General features: G+C 23.8%; 1 protein-coding gene across 1 annotated transcript; it reads right to left on the bottom strand.

Moving 5' to 3' along the window:
• Positions 1-4,430: 4,430 nt before the first annotated feature.
• LOC145829120 (histone H3.3A-like) lies at positions 4,431-8,597 on the bottom strand. Its single transcript, XM_082936852.1, has 3 exons — positions 8,579-8,597; positions 7,966-8,098; positions 4,431-4,575 (listed from the first exon to the last, which is right to left on the bottom strand). The coding sequence occupies exons 1-3, from the start codon at positions 8,595-8,597 to the stop codon at positions 4,431-4,433; spliced, it is 297 nt and encodes a 98-aa protein (XP_082792978.1).
• Positions 8,598-14,110: the final 5,513 nt, after the last annotated feature.

Here is a 14,110-nt window from a genome sequence, read left to right as displayed (position 1 = left end):
AACTACTAAAATGATATATATTCATACAAATTAATTTTTTGCAGTATTTATACATTGTATTTTTTCATATCTGTCTTTTACAGTATAAGTTAATAGTAACCTCAGTTTTATAGTATTTAAAATTACTTTTAAATATAGTATTTTTACATGCAAAATTATTACCACTAAAATTTATCATATAATAAGAATTTTTTACAGATTTGATATTAACAGTATAACTCTATAAACATCTAAATTACTTTTTATTTAAAACTACTTTAAAATAAATATTGTCTGTTTTTCAGGAGCCGTTGCTGTGTTTGTGACACTGATGTTGTTAGTTCTGGCTATTATCCTGGTCAGGAAGAAAAGAAGTAAGAACTCTTGGTTTAACCGCAACAAAAAGTAAGTAAATTTTATTTTTGAATTTGTTATTTCTATTAAAAGGAATGTTTTATAGCTTAAGATCTAGGTATACTAAGATTAGTCTTTTGAAAAATCAGACAAACCTTCTAAGTTGCAAATAATTGTTGTGCTGTGATTAGATAATATAAGAAAGTATTTAGTTTTATGTATAAGTAGGGAGTAATTCATATTAACTTATAATTAAGCATATGATTCGGATGTGCTTACTTTTATTGAAAATAGTTCAGAAATTAAGATCAAAATTTTGAAAAAAAAACAGTTAGCATCTTAAAAGTTACATATTTATTGATTTTTTCAGTTATATAGTAATTAAGTTACTTATACCTGTTATAGACTTACTACTTAAATTTAAACAAAAGCTTGTAACTTTAAGCAAACATTTAAAGACATTTCAACTGCTTTTGATACAATATGACGTCATAATAGCACAAAATTTGCATCATTTTTCTGTATTATCGTACTTTTGTAATATAAAAAACAAATTCTTTTGTTGTTTTAACTTTTAGTTTCTTTGGTTTTGAATGTCAGTTAACCAGTAATATCGTTACTTAATATAATATAGTTAATGTAATGCCATTTAAATTTAATTTTGATATAGATAAAGAATGCATTTTGAATCATTTTCAGTTATTAGATATTATAAGTAATGAGACTGCCTTACCTAAAGAAACAAAATTAGACCTGTTTTTTAGTGAATTGCATTTAAATTCATTAAAAATAGTATTATTTAGTTGTTTAAGTATAAAATATTTTATTTAATAAAACAATAGTTATTTAGTTGTATTAAGTTTTTTTAACTTAAGTTTAAATATGTTATTTAAATATGTTTATCTTTAGTTAACTAAAATTTAAACTAAATATTAACTTTAGTTTAAATATGGTTTTCAAAAATAATATTATTGAAGTTTTTAGAGTATTATTAAACATTTTAATTAATGAAGATATAATGTGTCAGTTTTTTCATTGTTTTAATTCTGTAATTTAAAAGCTTTATATAAATGGTTTTTTAGTTTTTAACTCATAGCAGTTTAGTATTGTGTTATTGCATAAAAATGTTATCTACAAGACTTAGTTCTTAGTAAGGTATGAGCTTAATCTATAAAATGTTCAAAATCCTAAACCTTGCTAAGCGCTATATTATACATATAGTAAAACTAAATTTTACTTGGTACTGAATTGATAATAACTATTGTTAATTACTCTTTAAAGAATAAAAAAATATTAACCCAAAGCATATTAATAGTAAAAAAGTATTACAATTATATGATACGTAGACAGTAGTTGTGATTTGCTTTTTTGTCAAGATATTATTATATTATATCTTGGGACACCTTTATTTTTTATTTCTTTTAGAATTACTCAACGGTTACTTAAAGTTATCATTAACTACTATTAATAAGTTTCGTTTAACTTGGTGTTTTTGGTAGAACATATCCTACAACAAATGATTTAGTTAACGGTAAAATGAGGGTTTTCTAAATATGCGGAAACACAGTTTTGCATCTTATTTGGTTTTGGCATACATTAAGTACGTAAGAAATTATTATCAAAGTGGACCAAAGCATTTGGTGAAGCATATGTTCTATCAAAAAATCAAGTAAAATGAATCATGTTAAGGATAGTAAATGATTACTTTAATAAAGTGTACGTGGATCTATTCAGAAAAAATAATAAAAAAAGGTGTCCCAAGAAAAAACTTGCTTTATATATTTATGAATGTACAATTTTACAGACAAAGTTTGCATATCAGATGTAATTTTGACATTATAATAAATCAAAAGTGGTCGAATTTTTAAATCTATGATCATAACTATATATCTTCAAATAAGATATAAACTGTAAGTTTAAGACATGTATAAGTTACTTTATTACTATCCAAGTAAAAAGCATGCAATTTTAGTTGTCTAAAGTTTTTTTTTTTAATGTTTAATTTTAATTTTTATCTTTTTAAAAATAAAGCCTTAAAACATCGATAAATATGATTAGATATGTCCAGCAAACATTACTTAAGAACTGCTACCCATATTTTATGGATAAATATAAATAAAAACAATAACTTTACTAAATTATTTACTAATAATTTATAGGTTTTGAAATTTGATGTGTTAGACTGTATTTAACATGAGATTTTTTTCTTAATTATAAAACTTTAAGAGAATGTATACCAAAACTTGTTATAAAGTTTGTTTACATTTAATTAGTTACAATTTTATACTTAAAGAAAAATAAAATCTTTAAAATCAGGCAGTCTTAAAAAGTTTCTAGTGATGTCATTTTGAAAAATATTAATAATTTTTAAATTAAAACTCGAAATTTAAGAAAATGTGTGTCTAGATTTCATAGTGTATTATCTTGTTTAAAAAAAAACTCGTAAAATGATCAGTATTCTAATTACGGTTAAGAACTTTTGAAAATCAGTACAGAAATGAGTTTAAAATAGATAGAAAGCTAAACTATTATGTTTCTAGGAATGGTACTGTAAACATTGAAATGGAGAGCGCCTAGGAATACAACTTTGATTAACAACAAGTCGTGAAAGTACAGAAGATTTTCTGTTTGATTGATGTGTAAATATGACGGCATAAATCTCTTTTATTTATCTCAATATTATGTTTAATTTATTTTAATATATACCTCAGACCTTTTATTATACGTCTGGATTATTAGTTTTTTAGTTAGATATGATTAGAATTTCTTGTCGTTTAAACTAGAATAAAACTATTTGATGTTTTGATGTGGTGTTTTTGTTATTATTGTAAGTGATATATTCTGATACCAATAGTATTTAATTTGATTGAAGCAAACTACATGCTCATTATTATTATAAAAAAAACGTATCTTGTTTAAAGTTTTCCGATAGAAGTATATGTTTAATTTTATCTTTTCTATGACACTACTTAAAATTACTTCAAATAAAAGAGAAATTGCAAATTATTAATTGGTATATGTACATAGGTAAAAGTAGCAACACAGTGTGGCAAACTGCTACCTGTGAGCATCATTGTATTATAAATAAGATGGGACCAACTAAAATTGAAATATAACCAAGAAACGGTAAACTATGGTGCGTAGAAAGATTAAATATGGCCTGAATCAAAATTATTTTAACTTTTATTGGTTTTATACGGGTTTTAAATAAAGTGAGAAAAATTGACTCCTGTACAATTTACGAAAACATTCACTAGAGTTCATCATCTTTATTTTTAATATAAAACTAGATAAATCGGGTTCTATATTGAAACATAAATTACAGCTGCCAGTCCAAAATACATAGCATTTACTGACCCTTGTTTTTTATTTTTATTATTTAGTGTATATTGATTCTACTTCTATAAAATTGTTTAAACTAACATTACGATGCTAGAATAAAATTAGCAATGAAATATTTGTAAATTGTTCATAAGTTTTGAACAACAATAACGAAGGTAGGGGCAACAGGTTAAAGGAAGTTTTGGGATTTTTAAACTTTTATGCTAGCTCCATCACCAATGTCAGCTGGCCTGAACTATAAAGACTTACGTTTAATATTGTTTAACTTTCAATTAAAAAAGAATTTAAATAAGAGATTATATAACTTTACCGTGGGTTTAAATTTAAGATATATCAGCCGCAACAATTATCTTACTCTAGAGATACTAGGGTCTCCTAAAAAAATATAAAATTATCAGACTTATAAATCGTAACATTTACAGTTTACATTAAACTTACACTCTTTAATAAAGTTAGGATTGAATTAAAGAATTAAAATCAAGAGGTTTCTTGCAAAGAGGGCAAATACTAAAATGGTTTAGGAAGACCTTAATTACATAAAAAATAACGCAAAACTACCCGCAGCATTTAAGTATTAGTAGATTCTAATTAAATTAGGCGGGGTTTTATTAATTTTATTTTATTAACTTAAATTTAAACAAAGATGTATGAATTTAAAAAAATAAATAACTACACATTTCTAGTTGCAAGTTTATTGAACACTAAAAGCTAAAATATTAACTATCAAAAAATAAGTGTCCTAGAGTGCTATTTATTTAAGCACGTTCACCACGGATACGACGGGCAAGTTGGATATCCTTTGGCATGATAGTGACTCTCTTTGCATGGATGGCGCACAAGTTGGTGTCTTCAAAGAGTCCAACTAAGTAGGGTTCGGAAGCTTCTTGAAGTGCACCGATCAGTCATGTTATAATCAAGATGCCAGTTAATTACAGCTGTTAATATCAGCTGTTTACTATAGCAACTAAAATGCTAAAGTAACAATTTGTAGCTAACTTTTTCACATTTTTTACCTTATATTAAAATTTCATTAGTTATTTTTTTATTACTTTTGTTTTAATAAAATTAGTAAAAAGTTAACTTTAAAAATTTTTAATTTACATTGTACTTTATTATTATAACATTTTGTTTGTAAAATTAAAACAGTATATCATATTAATTTTATACATAAGCTCTTTCTTTTATAACAAAAATAAAGTTCTTTAGCTTAATGCTTTAAAAAAAAAAACTTATAAAGTACAAAAAAAATTTTCTGTGATTTTAAGTTTTAATTAACATTTTTGTTTATTGACTATAATTATTTGTATCATGTGTTTAAAAAAAATACATAATTTCTTCAAGGTACCACAAATTTAAATGTTTTAACATCTTAATATATTTATAAAAGTTTTTAAATTTTAAAATTTAAAAATTTTCAGGAAAAGTTCTTTGAAATATTTATGATATGGTTATACTTAATAAAAAAAAAACAAATTAATATCAAAATGTTAAAAAATATATTCATCCTCCTATGATCTTAAAAATCTTTTTTTTTTCTTTTATTTCTCATTAACAACAATTTTTAATGGGCCATAATAATTTTGGTTAAATTCAATCTATAAAAATAGAACAATTAAACCAACGCCAGGCTTTAAAAACAAGTTTATTGTTAATGAAAAATTGTTTTTAGATTTTTAAATGTAGTTAAAATTTAATAATATATATTATTTTTATAAATAAAATTTTCAAAATAATGGTGAAACTATTTTTCATCCTTGTTATTAGTGCAACATAAACTTTGGCAAATTATTAATTTTTAATTTAAATTAATTTATTTTTAAACTACATTTTAAAATCTAGAACAGTTCTATTTATTAGAGAAAAGATTAAACATTGCATGTAACATATTGAGGTGAATATTTTACCCTTATTTATGTTAAAAAATTAAAAGACAGCTATTCTACAATATACTATAAATAATTAAACTTAACTATGAAATTCACCTCTTTTATAATTTTTTTTCAAATATAAACAATTTTGAAAAAATTATAAACAGGTAAATTATACACATAAACTTATTACCCAAAACACTAAACCTAGTGTTAAATTAAAATGAAATAATTCATTCACCTAAAAAAAAACAATTAAATTTTAAAATATGCTAGATAAACTTATGTGTATTATCATTGTTTTTTTAAGAAATGCTACAGATTATCAAACTGCATACAAAAACTGCTTGTTCAAGTAGGGTAGTTTTAGAATATTTTAATAGAAACATTTTGCAGTTTTATAAAGGATATTCATTTAATTTTACAAGATGAAGGCATTGATAATTAAGTAATTTTGTAAAATTCTTGGAAATTTTTTCAATTTTAATCACACTTTAAAGAATTTTAATTAACCTTTTACCATTCAAAGACTTGTTTTTAAATATAAGGAATTAAGTAAATTTAAACTGACAAAATCTGGTATTTTTTTTTATTTAGTCAATTTTCCTGACTGTTTTCAAAAAAAGATTTACTTTACTATTCCTATTACTTGTTTTTATTTTTGCTTTTCCTGAGTTTTCTGACTTTTCCTGACCTTGTTGCAAGTCTGCTTAATTTACAGAACTAGTTGTAAAAACCTTGAGTTGTATACTAAAACTTTCAAATATAATTTTTTTTTTTAATAAATTACCTAATTATAATAAAAAAAGACTCAATGAATTTGCCATATCAAAAATTTAAAATAGAATTCATCTAAGCAAATAGTAGTTTCAAGTTTGTTAATAAAATATTAAATTATATTAATAAAAGGAATTAATAAAGCTTTCAATTTTATATTTCATCTTATCAATAATTATAAAATTAGTAGTAAATATTTTACCTTTATTTATGTAAAAAATATTTAAAAACAACTATTCTACAATAAACTATAAATAATTAGACTTAACCATGAAATTCACCTATTTTATAATTTATTTAAAAAATTTAAACAATTTTGAAAAAATTGTAATGAGGTAAATTATAAACATAAACTTATTACCCAAAACACTAAAACTAGTGTTTAATTAGAATGAAATTATTTATTTACTTAAACAAAAAACAATTCAATTCTAAAGTATGCTAGATAAACTCTTGTGTATTATCATTGTTTTACTAAAAAATGCTACAGATTATCATACTGCCTACAAAAACTGTCTGTTCAAGTAGGGTAGTTTAACAAAATTTTAATAGAAACATTTTGCAGTTTTATAAAGGATATTCATTTAATTTTACAAGATGAAGGCATTGATAATTAAGTAATTTTGTAAAATTCTTGGAATTTTTTCAATTTTAATCACACTTTAAAGAATTTTAATTAATTCTTTACCATTCAAAGACTTGTTTTTGAATATAAGGAATTCAGTAAATTTAAACTGACAAAATCTGGTATTTTTTAATATTTAGTTAAACTTCCTGACTGTTAAAAAAAACCTTACTATTCTTGTTATTTGTCTTTTTTTTCTGCTTTTCCTGAGTTTTCTGACTTTTCCTGACCTTGTTTCAACTCTGCTTAATTTACAAAACTAGTTGTAAAAACCTTGAGTTGTACACTAAAACTTTCAGGTATAATTTTTTTTTAGATAAATTACCTAATTATAATAAAAAAAGACTCAATAAATTTGCCACATTAGAAATTAAAAATTTTAAATAGACTTCTACTTAGCAAATAGTAGTTTCAAGTTTGTAAACAAAAATAATAAATTATATTCAAATTACTTTTAAGTGAAATCTATGTCTTAATAAAATAATTTATAATGAATCTTAAAAAAATATAATAATCAAACTTTATTTTCAAGTTTAAAAATTCAAATAATTTGATAAAAGTAGGATATAAGAAAAAAAAATTTGTCTATTTCATCTAATTTTTAGAAAAAAAATCAAATAATAAATTAACTTAACATCAATTAGTTTCAAAGCTACAATGTTTTTAGTTTATTAACCATTTAAATAAGTGGAAGATACTTTTCTTTAATTTTTCTAACCAAACATTACCTACAACTATAAGGTTAAAAGGTAGTTATGATTAAATTAACAATAAAGTGACTAAAATTAACCTTATGAAAATAAAAAAACATAAACTTACATTTAAGGCATTCATATTTATAAAAACAATATGGTTTTAAATATGTTGGTGTAATTGAATATATGAAACTTTTATGTTCTCAACTTGTAAAATACAGCTTTTTCTTTCATAAGAAATTTTAATTCTATTGCCGGGGATTTTATTTTTTTATTCTACTGCGGGGATTTTGTGCTCTGCGATTTAACATCTCTGGCACCGATGGCTGCACTCTGGAAACGAAGATCTGTCTTGAAATCCTGGGCAATCTCTCTGACTAACCTCTGGAATGGCAGCTTGCGGATCAGAAGCTCAGTTGACTTTTGATAGCGACGGATCTCACAAAGAGCAACAGTACCTAAAAATTAAATCACAATCAGTAAATTGAAACACTTAAAGACTGTTTAATTTGTCTAATTTATCATGAAAGTTACTTTGTTAAGAACAGTAACACAGCTAATTAATAGTAGGGTCCACCAGAGATGTTAAATCGCAGAGCACAAAATCCCCGCAGTAGAATAAAAAAATAAAATCCCCGGCAATAGAATTAACATGCTAAAAAAAATAATTTTGTATTAAGTAATTAGATTTTACTAGTTCAATCCAATAAACCAGTGAGACAACAATTACAATTATACTTAATTTTTCAAAAAATTTTTTAGGTTAAATCATATTTTAGTTAAATATTTAACATTTTTGAAAACTGTACATTCGATTTAAAGTTTGTTAAAAGATTATTTTGTTTTACTTTTATTCTTTTATAACTTATAAAAAAATAATTTGTATTAGTTTAAATACTTTTTGTTAATTTTTCTTCTTTTTCAGTTGTGAAATACACCTGCTGCGTTTACTTGCATTTTATATTTGAATAATGAATTTTTAGTTTTAGTAATTAAAATGACCAAGGATCATTTAACAACTCTTTCTAGTGATATGTATTATAATAACAGTTGTTGACAAGACAAGACCTATAGAGAATTATATATATATATGTTACAAAGTAATTACTGCCTACAAATTAGTTAGTGTATTTTTATGTTTAAAATGTAAGAGTTATTATTTGAACAATATTTTGTTTTTTTTGTGTAACTCATTTTAATTTGTTTTCCAAAGAAAAGTTATCAAACCTTGTTTTACAGTTGTTAATTTTACACTTAAATAAAGTTTTATTAATGCTTTATAAAAAAAAGTTTGATAATTTTTATTAGATTTTAAAAGCGTCTTAATGGACAAATATTTTAAGTGCTTAATGAAAAACGGTTAGCAGTAATTTCAAAAACATTGGTCTTTAGCTACATTTAATTTTAAACTTATTATATGTAGTATTTTTTTTTTAGTTTTTTTTTGCTCTTTTTCTAATTTTTAAGGCATTGTGATAAAATCTTAATATAATGATAAACAAATTTAATTTTTCTTATAAATACTTATCAATGCTTACTATTATCCATCATAGCTAGTTACTACCATTTATTAATATATACGTGTATATATGCAATGTTTCTGATTAATATCTAATTATTTATAGGTATTTGCCCAGCAATGAAACTTAATTGTACCAAGTAAACTTTACAGAACAATAGTATTGTTTTTTTTATTTTTAATTCAGCTTAAACCAAAAACTCTAGTTTGGACTGGATTAATATAATTGTTTGATATAAAAAGTTAAAGCCTTAATTAAAAAAAAAAAAAATTCTTGCTGCAAAAATAAATAACTGAAAATATTTCTTATCATCTCTGATACAATAATAATAAATAAGTTATTTTAAGTAGAACAAGTTAGTTAAGTATATAAATAAGTAATTAATATACGATTGATAAAAAAACTGTCTATTAAAATTAGTCCACCTAAACTTTTAGGTTATGTAACAAAATTACTGTAATTTGTTATTATAACTTGTACTGTTAATTCTAAAATCTAAATGTTTTACTTTATAATGTAGACATTTAAATAAATAATTTTAACTATTTTTTAATATGTTTTCAATTATAAATTGCTGAAGAAAATTGTACTTTAAAAAAGATAAGTTTCAATGGAACTTACCAATATATATCTAACATCTTATTGACTTTTTATTGTATCTATATAATGACTTGAAATAGCAAAAAAAGAAATTAACAAAAAGTTTTGTAACTTAAGTAGTAAAGTATTAATAGCTTGTTAACATTTTTATACATTTATAGCTAATATATTATAAAAAACATTTACAATGGAAAACCAATGGTTAAATCTCAGTCGTATGGAGTTGGAGGTTGGTATTTTTTAAGTTAAATTTAAAAAAAAAGCTAATAGTTTTGTAAAAATATTAAGAAATCATTCGCTAGTGTATTTATTTATTTATTTGTCTATAAGTGTTAGCCATTATTTGACTTAAATATTTTAATTTTATGTAGTTTTGAATTTTAAACATATATACCTACTGTATATGCATTATTATTTTTTAAACTTAATGATTTGTAACTATGGTTAGAAAAAAAAGAGGTAAAATAATTGGCTTAAAATCAAATTCATTAAGTATTAAGGAATTGCAACTTTTTACACTTAAACTAACTAATGTCATTTATGTTGAAAAAATAATTTATAAACAGATTGAGTGCTTGACAAAACTTTACAATTTAATTCAATTTTACTACCAACGAATAGAGAACAAAATTCAAATTGCAACTAAACTTGACCAATTAGACAGGATTGAAACAAACTAAACTACTTCCGACAAAAACTTTCAGAAGTAAGCAAAATTTTCAAAACCTGAACTCTGAAATAATTAAAGATAAACTTTCTACACTTGATAGGGAAATAGATCAGTACATTTACACGACAATTCAAAAAATTGATAACAAGAGAAAAGACTTGTTGCACAAAGGACTCACTACGGAAAGGATCCAGAAATTTCACCATTACGTTGCTGATGAATCAACTGTAGGCGGTCAATGCACAATTTGCATTCAAGATTTTGAAGTTTGTAGAAAAATGATGCGTCTCGACTGCAATCATGAATTTTGTAAAGAATGCATTGAAGGGTGGTTTGCTGAACACAAAACTTGTCCCAACTGTAGACAACCATTTTAAATGAACTACTGTTTATTGAATTGCATATAAGTACTCATAAAGTTTTTTGAATACTTTATTTTTGCATTAATAAATTCCAGATTTTTTAAAATTTTGTTTAGATTTATATTTAACTTGCTAACAACTTTTTTTTGTTATTTAAAAAGACAAACTTATTGAATTTAATTTAATTTGAAGCTATTCGATATTCTAAGATTACATATTTGAAAGATGTTAAATGAATTAGCTTTTGAAGACTTATGCCTTATTATTGTTAAAAAGTTTATGTTTTTTACTTTTATTTGAAACAAATAAGTCTGAGCTTTTTAATGAAACTTATCTTAAGTGATTTAAATTTAAAGTATTGATTTTTGTCTTAAAACGATTAAAAAAGTCAATTTTTTTTAATTGATCCTAATTGTACATTAAATTATCTAAGTGAATAAAATAAGCATTATTTAACCACAAATGACTTTAGATAACTATTGATAATTTTTAGTTGATCTTATTAAGATTTAGTTAAACTTATCAAACTTAGTTATAACAGAATGAATCAGTTATACCTAAAGTAAAAATACAAATATGATTGATTTACCTAATTCTGAGTCAGCTAAGTACAAACTAATTTTATGCTCGTGATGTAAATATATAAAGTTCCAAGTTAAATAAGATCTAAACTAATAGCTTTTGAATTATAGAATACTAAAAATGTGTTTTTAAGCTGAAACCTTGTTTGTCAGTAGCATTTCTGCAATATTAATAAAACCATACCATTAATAAAAGTTGCCAGATTTCAATAAGAAAACAATAATGAAAAAATATAAAAATTAATCGGCAGAAAATTCAGGCAGGAAGTGCTATTGTTGGTTGCTCGAATAAAATATTAAGATTTAAAAAAAAGGAATCGTATTTAAAGTTCTTTCTCGCATAATAAAACATCTCTAATAGCATTTATCAATAAACCAATTAAATCCAAACAATTTTGCAAAAATAAAAAGTTATTGTTTTTTTAAATACAAGTGTCAAAAAATAATATAATTAATTTTTTTACTCAAGTAGTTAATGTCTAATACAGTTTTAGTTGTTTTTAGACTGATTTAGTTTTAACATTTGACAATAGCAGAATCGGTTTAAAAGAAAAACTCAACTGATTTTGCCAAAATTTTGCTATAGTCGGTCCGATTCTGACCCTAAAACTCAAGCATTTTTTAAAGTTTGACTATTAAACAAGGAAAACAATCACAAAAACTTTATAGAATTTAAGTTTCGTTTTAAAGCTTTTATCATTATTTTACGACATATGATTAGCGCTGAGTTTAGAAACTTTACAATTTTTACACTCTAAAATTATATTATTACCTTTTTGCTTTTAATGCGGTTTAAAAACTAACTTTTTAATTCAAAAAAGACCTTTTAAATGTTTAAAAGAAGGAAGTTTTTAATAACTAAAGTTGTAACAATTATTTTAAGAATTGTACTTAAGTTTAAAATTTTTGTGCAGCTTTGACATTATGACGTAATATCAAAATGTTGTATTTTTGAAAACTTTTGTCTTTTAAACTCATTCATTTAGTAAACAAGCTTTGTTAAGACAAAACCAATTGTTTATAAAACTCAATGTTTTTCAGTCCATTTGGCTTTTATTTTGATAGTTTTATAATGCTTTTGACTAGTATGAAAAGCAAGACATTATGTGAACTGCAATGATTAGCTTTTATAGTTGCATTACATTCTTTTACTACGTTTCTTTATGCATTGCCTTTTTCTGTCTAAGGTAAGCAGTTTAGTCTTATAAAGAGCAATTTGTATAAACATATAAATATCTACCGATTCAAGTTGTCTAATAACACAAAAAAATATAAGTTTACTTAGTTGTTGTTCTATTTCCTCGAGACTTTCTGAACAACACCTTGATGTTATTTTCTTTTTTTTTTAAAGTGATTTTTTTTTTGTAGGTGCATCAATTCATTATTTAAGGAAGGTCCTTCTTCGCTCCACTGTAGTCGTCTGTTTCTCCTGCACAAGCGTCTACTACGTACACAAACCAGTGCGAGTCACCAACAAAATAATAGCTAATCTAACAAATTATTTTCTTTCACCTTTTTTCAGTTAGATTTGGACAACTTTTTTTACAATGTTAATAAATATCTACCAAGTACATTAGGTTCTAAGCCATGTCATTTTGAACCAAAAGCACCGAAAATTTCTGATACTTTGTCCTTCCCCAACGCCTGTTGAAAGTAACAGTGTTACGATGTTTTATTTGGTTGTTAGATTTCCTTATCAAATCTATGTTTCTTTTATTATTTTTTAAAATTCATAAACAACGTTAAAATCAGGCGCCTTATTTGTTCAAGAAAAATGACTCTCGAAGTTTTTAAATTTTTATTTTGGACAGCAGCATTTTTCATGGTTCTTATTTGCAAAAATTTCTGCATTCTTATACTTATATAACATGACTGCAGTAGGTTTTAAAAATTTTTTTTCGGTTTTTTTAATCTTTGCTTTGAGGTAGCTTTTGTATTTTTCTCTAATAGGAAGCTTCTCCACTGCATGTTAAGCTGCTTCTTTTCAGTGGCTTGCTTTAGCTCGCTGATGACTTTATACTGTCGGTTAAATCTTTTTTGTCTTTGTTTATAAAAAGTGATCGTAATAATGTCACTTTTTGGTTTTTTTTTGCCACAATATTTTCCTTGAGCTCGTTAACCTCTTTTTTTTCGTTTTCTAGGGTTACAGTTTTGGTTTAATTTAAACCTCCACTGTACGATTTTCTGGAGTTTCATTTTCCAAGAACACATTTAAATAATAAATTTGTACAACCTTTGACATCATGACGTAATATCAGAGTATAGTATTTTTAAAACATTAGTCTTTCAAAGCATTCATTTAGTAAACAACTTTGCTTTCCTAAGATTCTTATTAATAGAACTTTTTGATAACAATTCTGTTCCGATTCAAAAAATACTTTGGTCTTTGAAAAAAAGGATGTTTTAAAAAATTGTTTAGACTGAATACTCTTTTGAGTTTTATCATTACCCTATCTGTTCTGGAATTCTAACTAAACCATTACTAAAAGTACAATTTGATCTTTATTGTCTAAAATAAGTTGAAAATATATAGTCCTTTTTGTTGAACTGTATACTTATTGTTTACAACAAAAAGTCATATTATCATACATAAGCAAATAATTTAAAGTGTGTAATCTGTTGACGTATAAATCTCTTCTGATTTAAATTGTCTGAATTCAAGATGACGCTAATTAAAATATTTTTATTAATTTTATTACAATTTGGAGGCTTGTATGATTATTCTGATTTCTCATAT

This window comes from Thalia democratica, chromosome 2 (genome assembly GCF_965202585.1).
Source record: "Thalia democratica chromosome 2, ktThaDemo2.hap1.1, whole genome shotgun sequence".
Classification (NCBI taxonomy): domain Eukaryota; kingdom Metazoa; phylum Chordata; class Thaliacea; order Salpida; family Salpidae; genus Thalia; species Thalia democratica.
This window is presented reverse-complemented; position numbering and strand designations above follow the sequence as displayed.

Coding starts and splice junctions, on each gene's coding strand:
- LOC145829120 (XM_082936852.1), bottom strand. Junction 4,576..7,965: donor CTTCGTTTCCAGAGTGCAGC/CATCGGTGCCAG, acceptor TATAACATGACT/GATCGGTGCACTTCAAGAAG.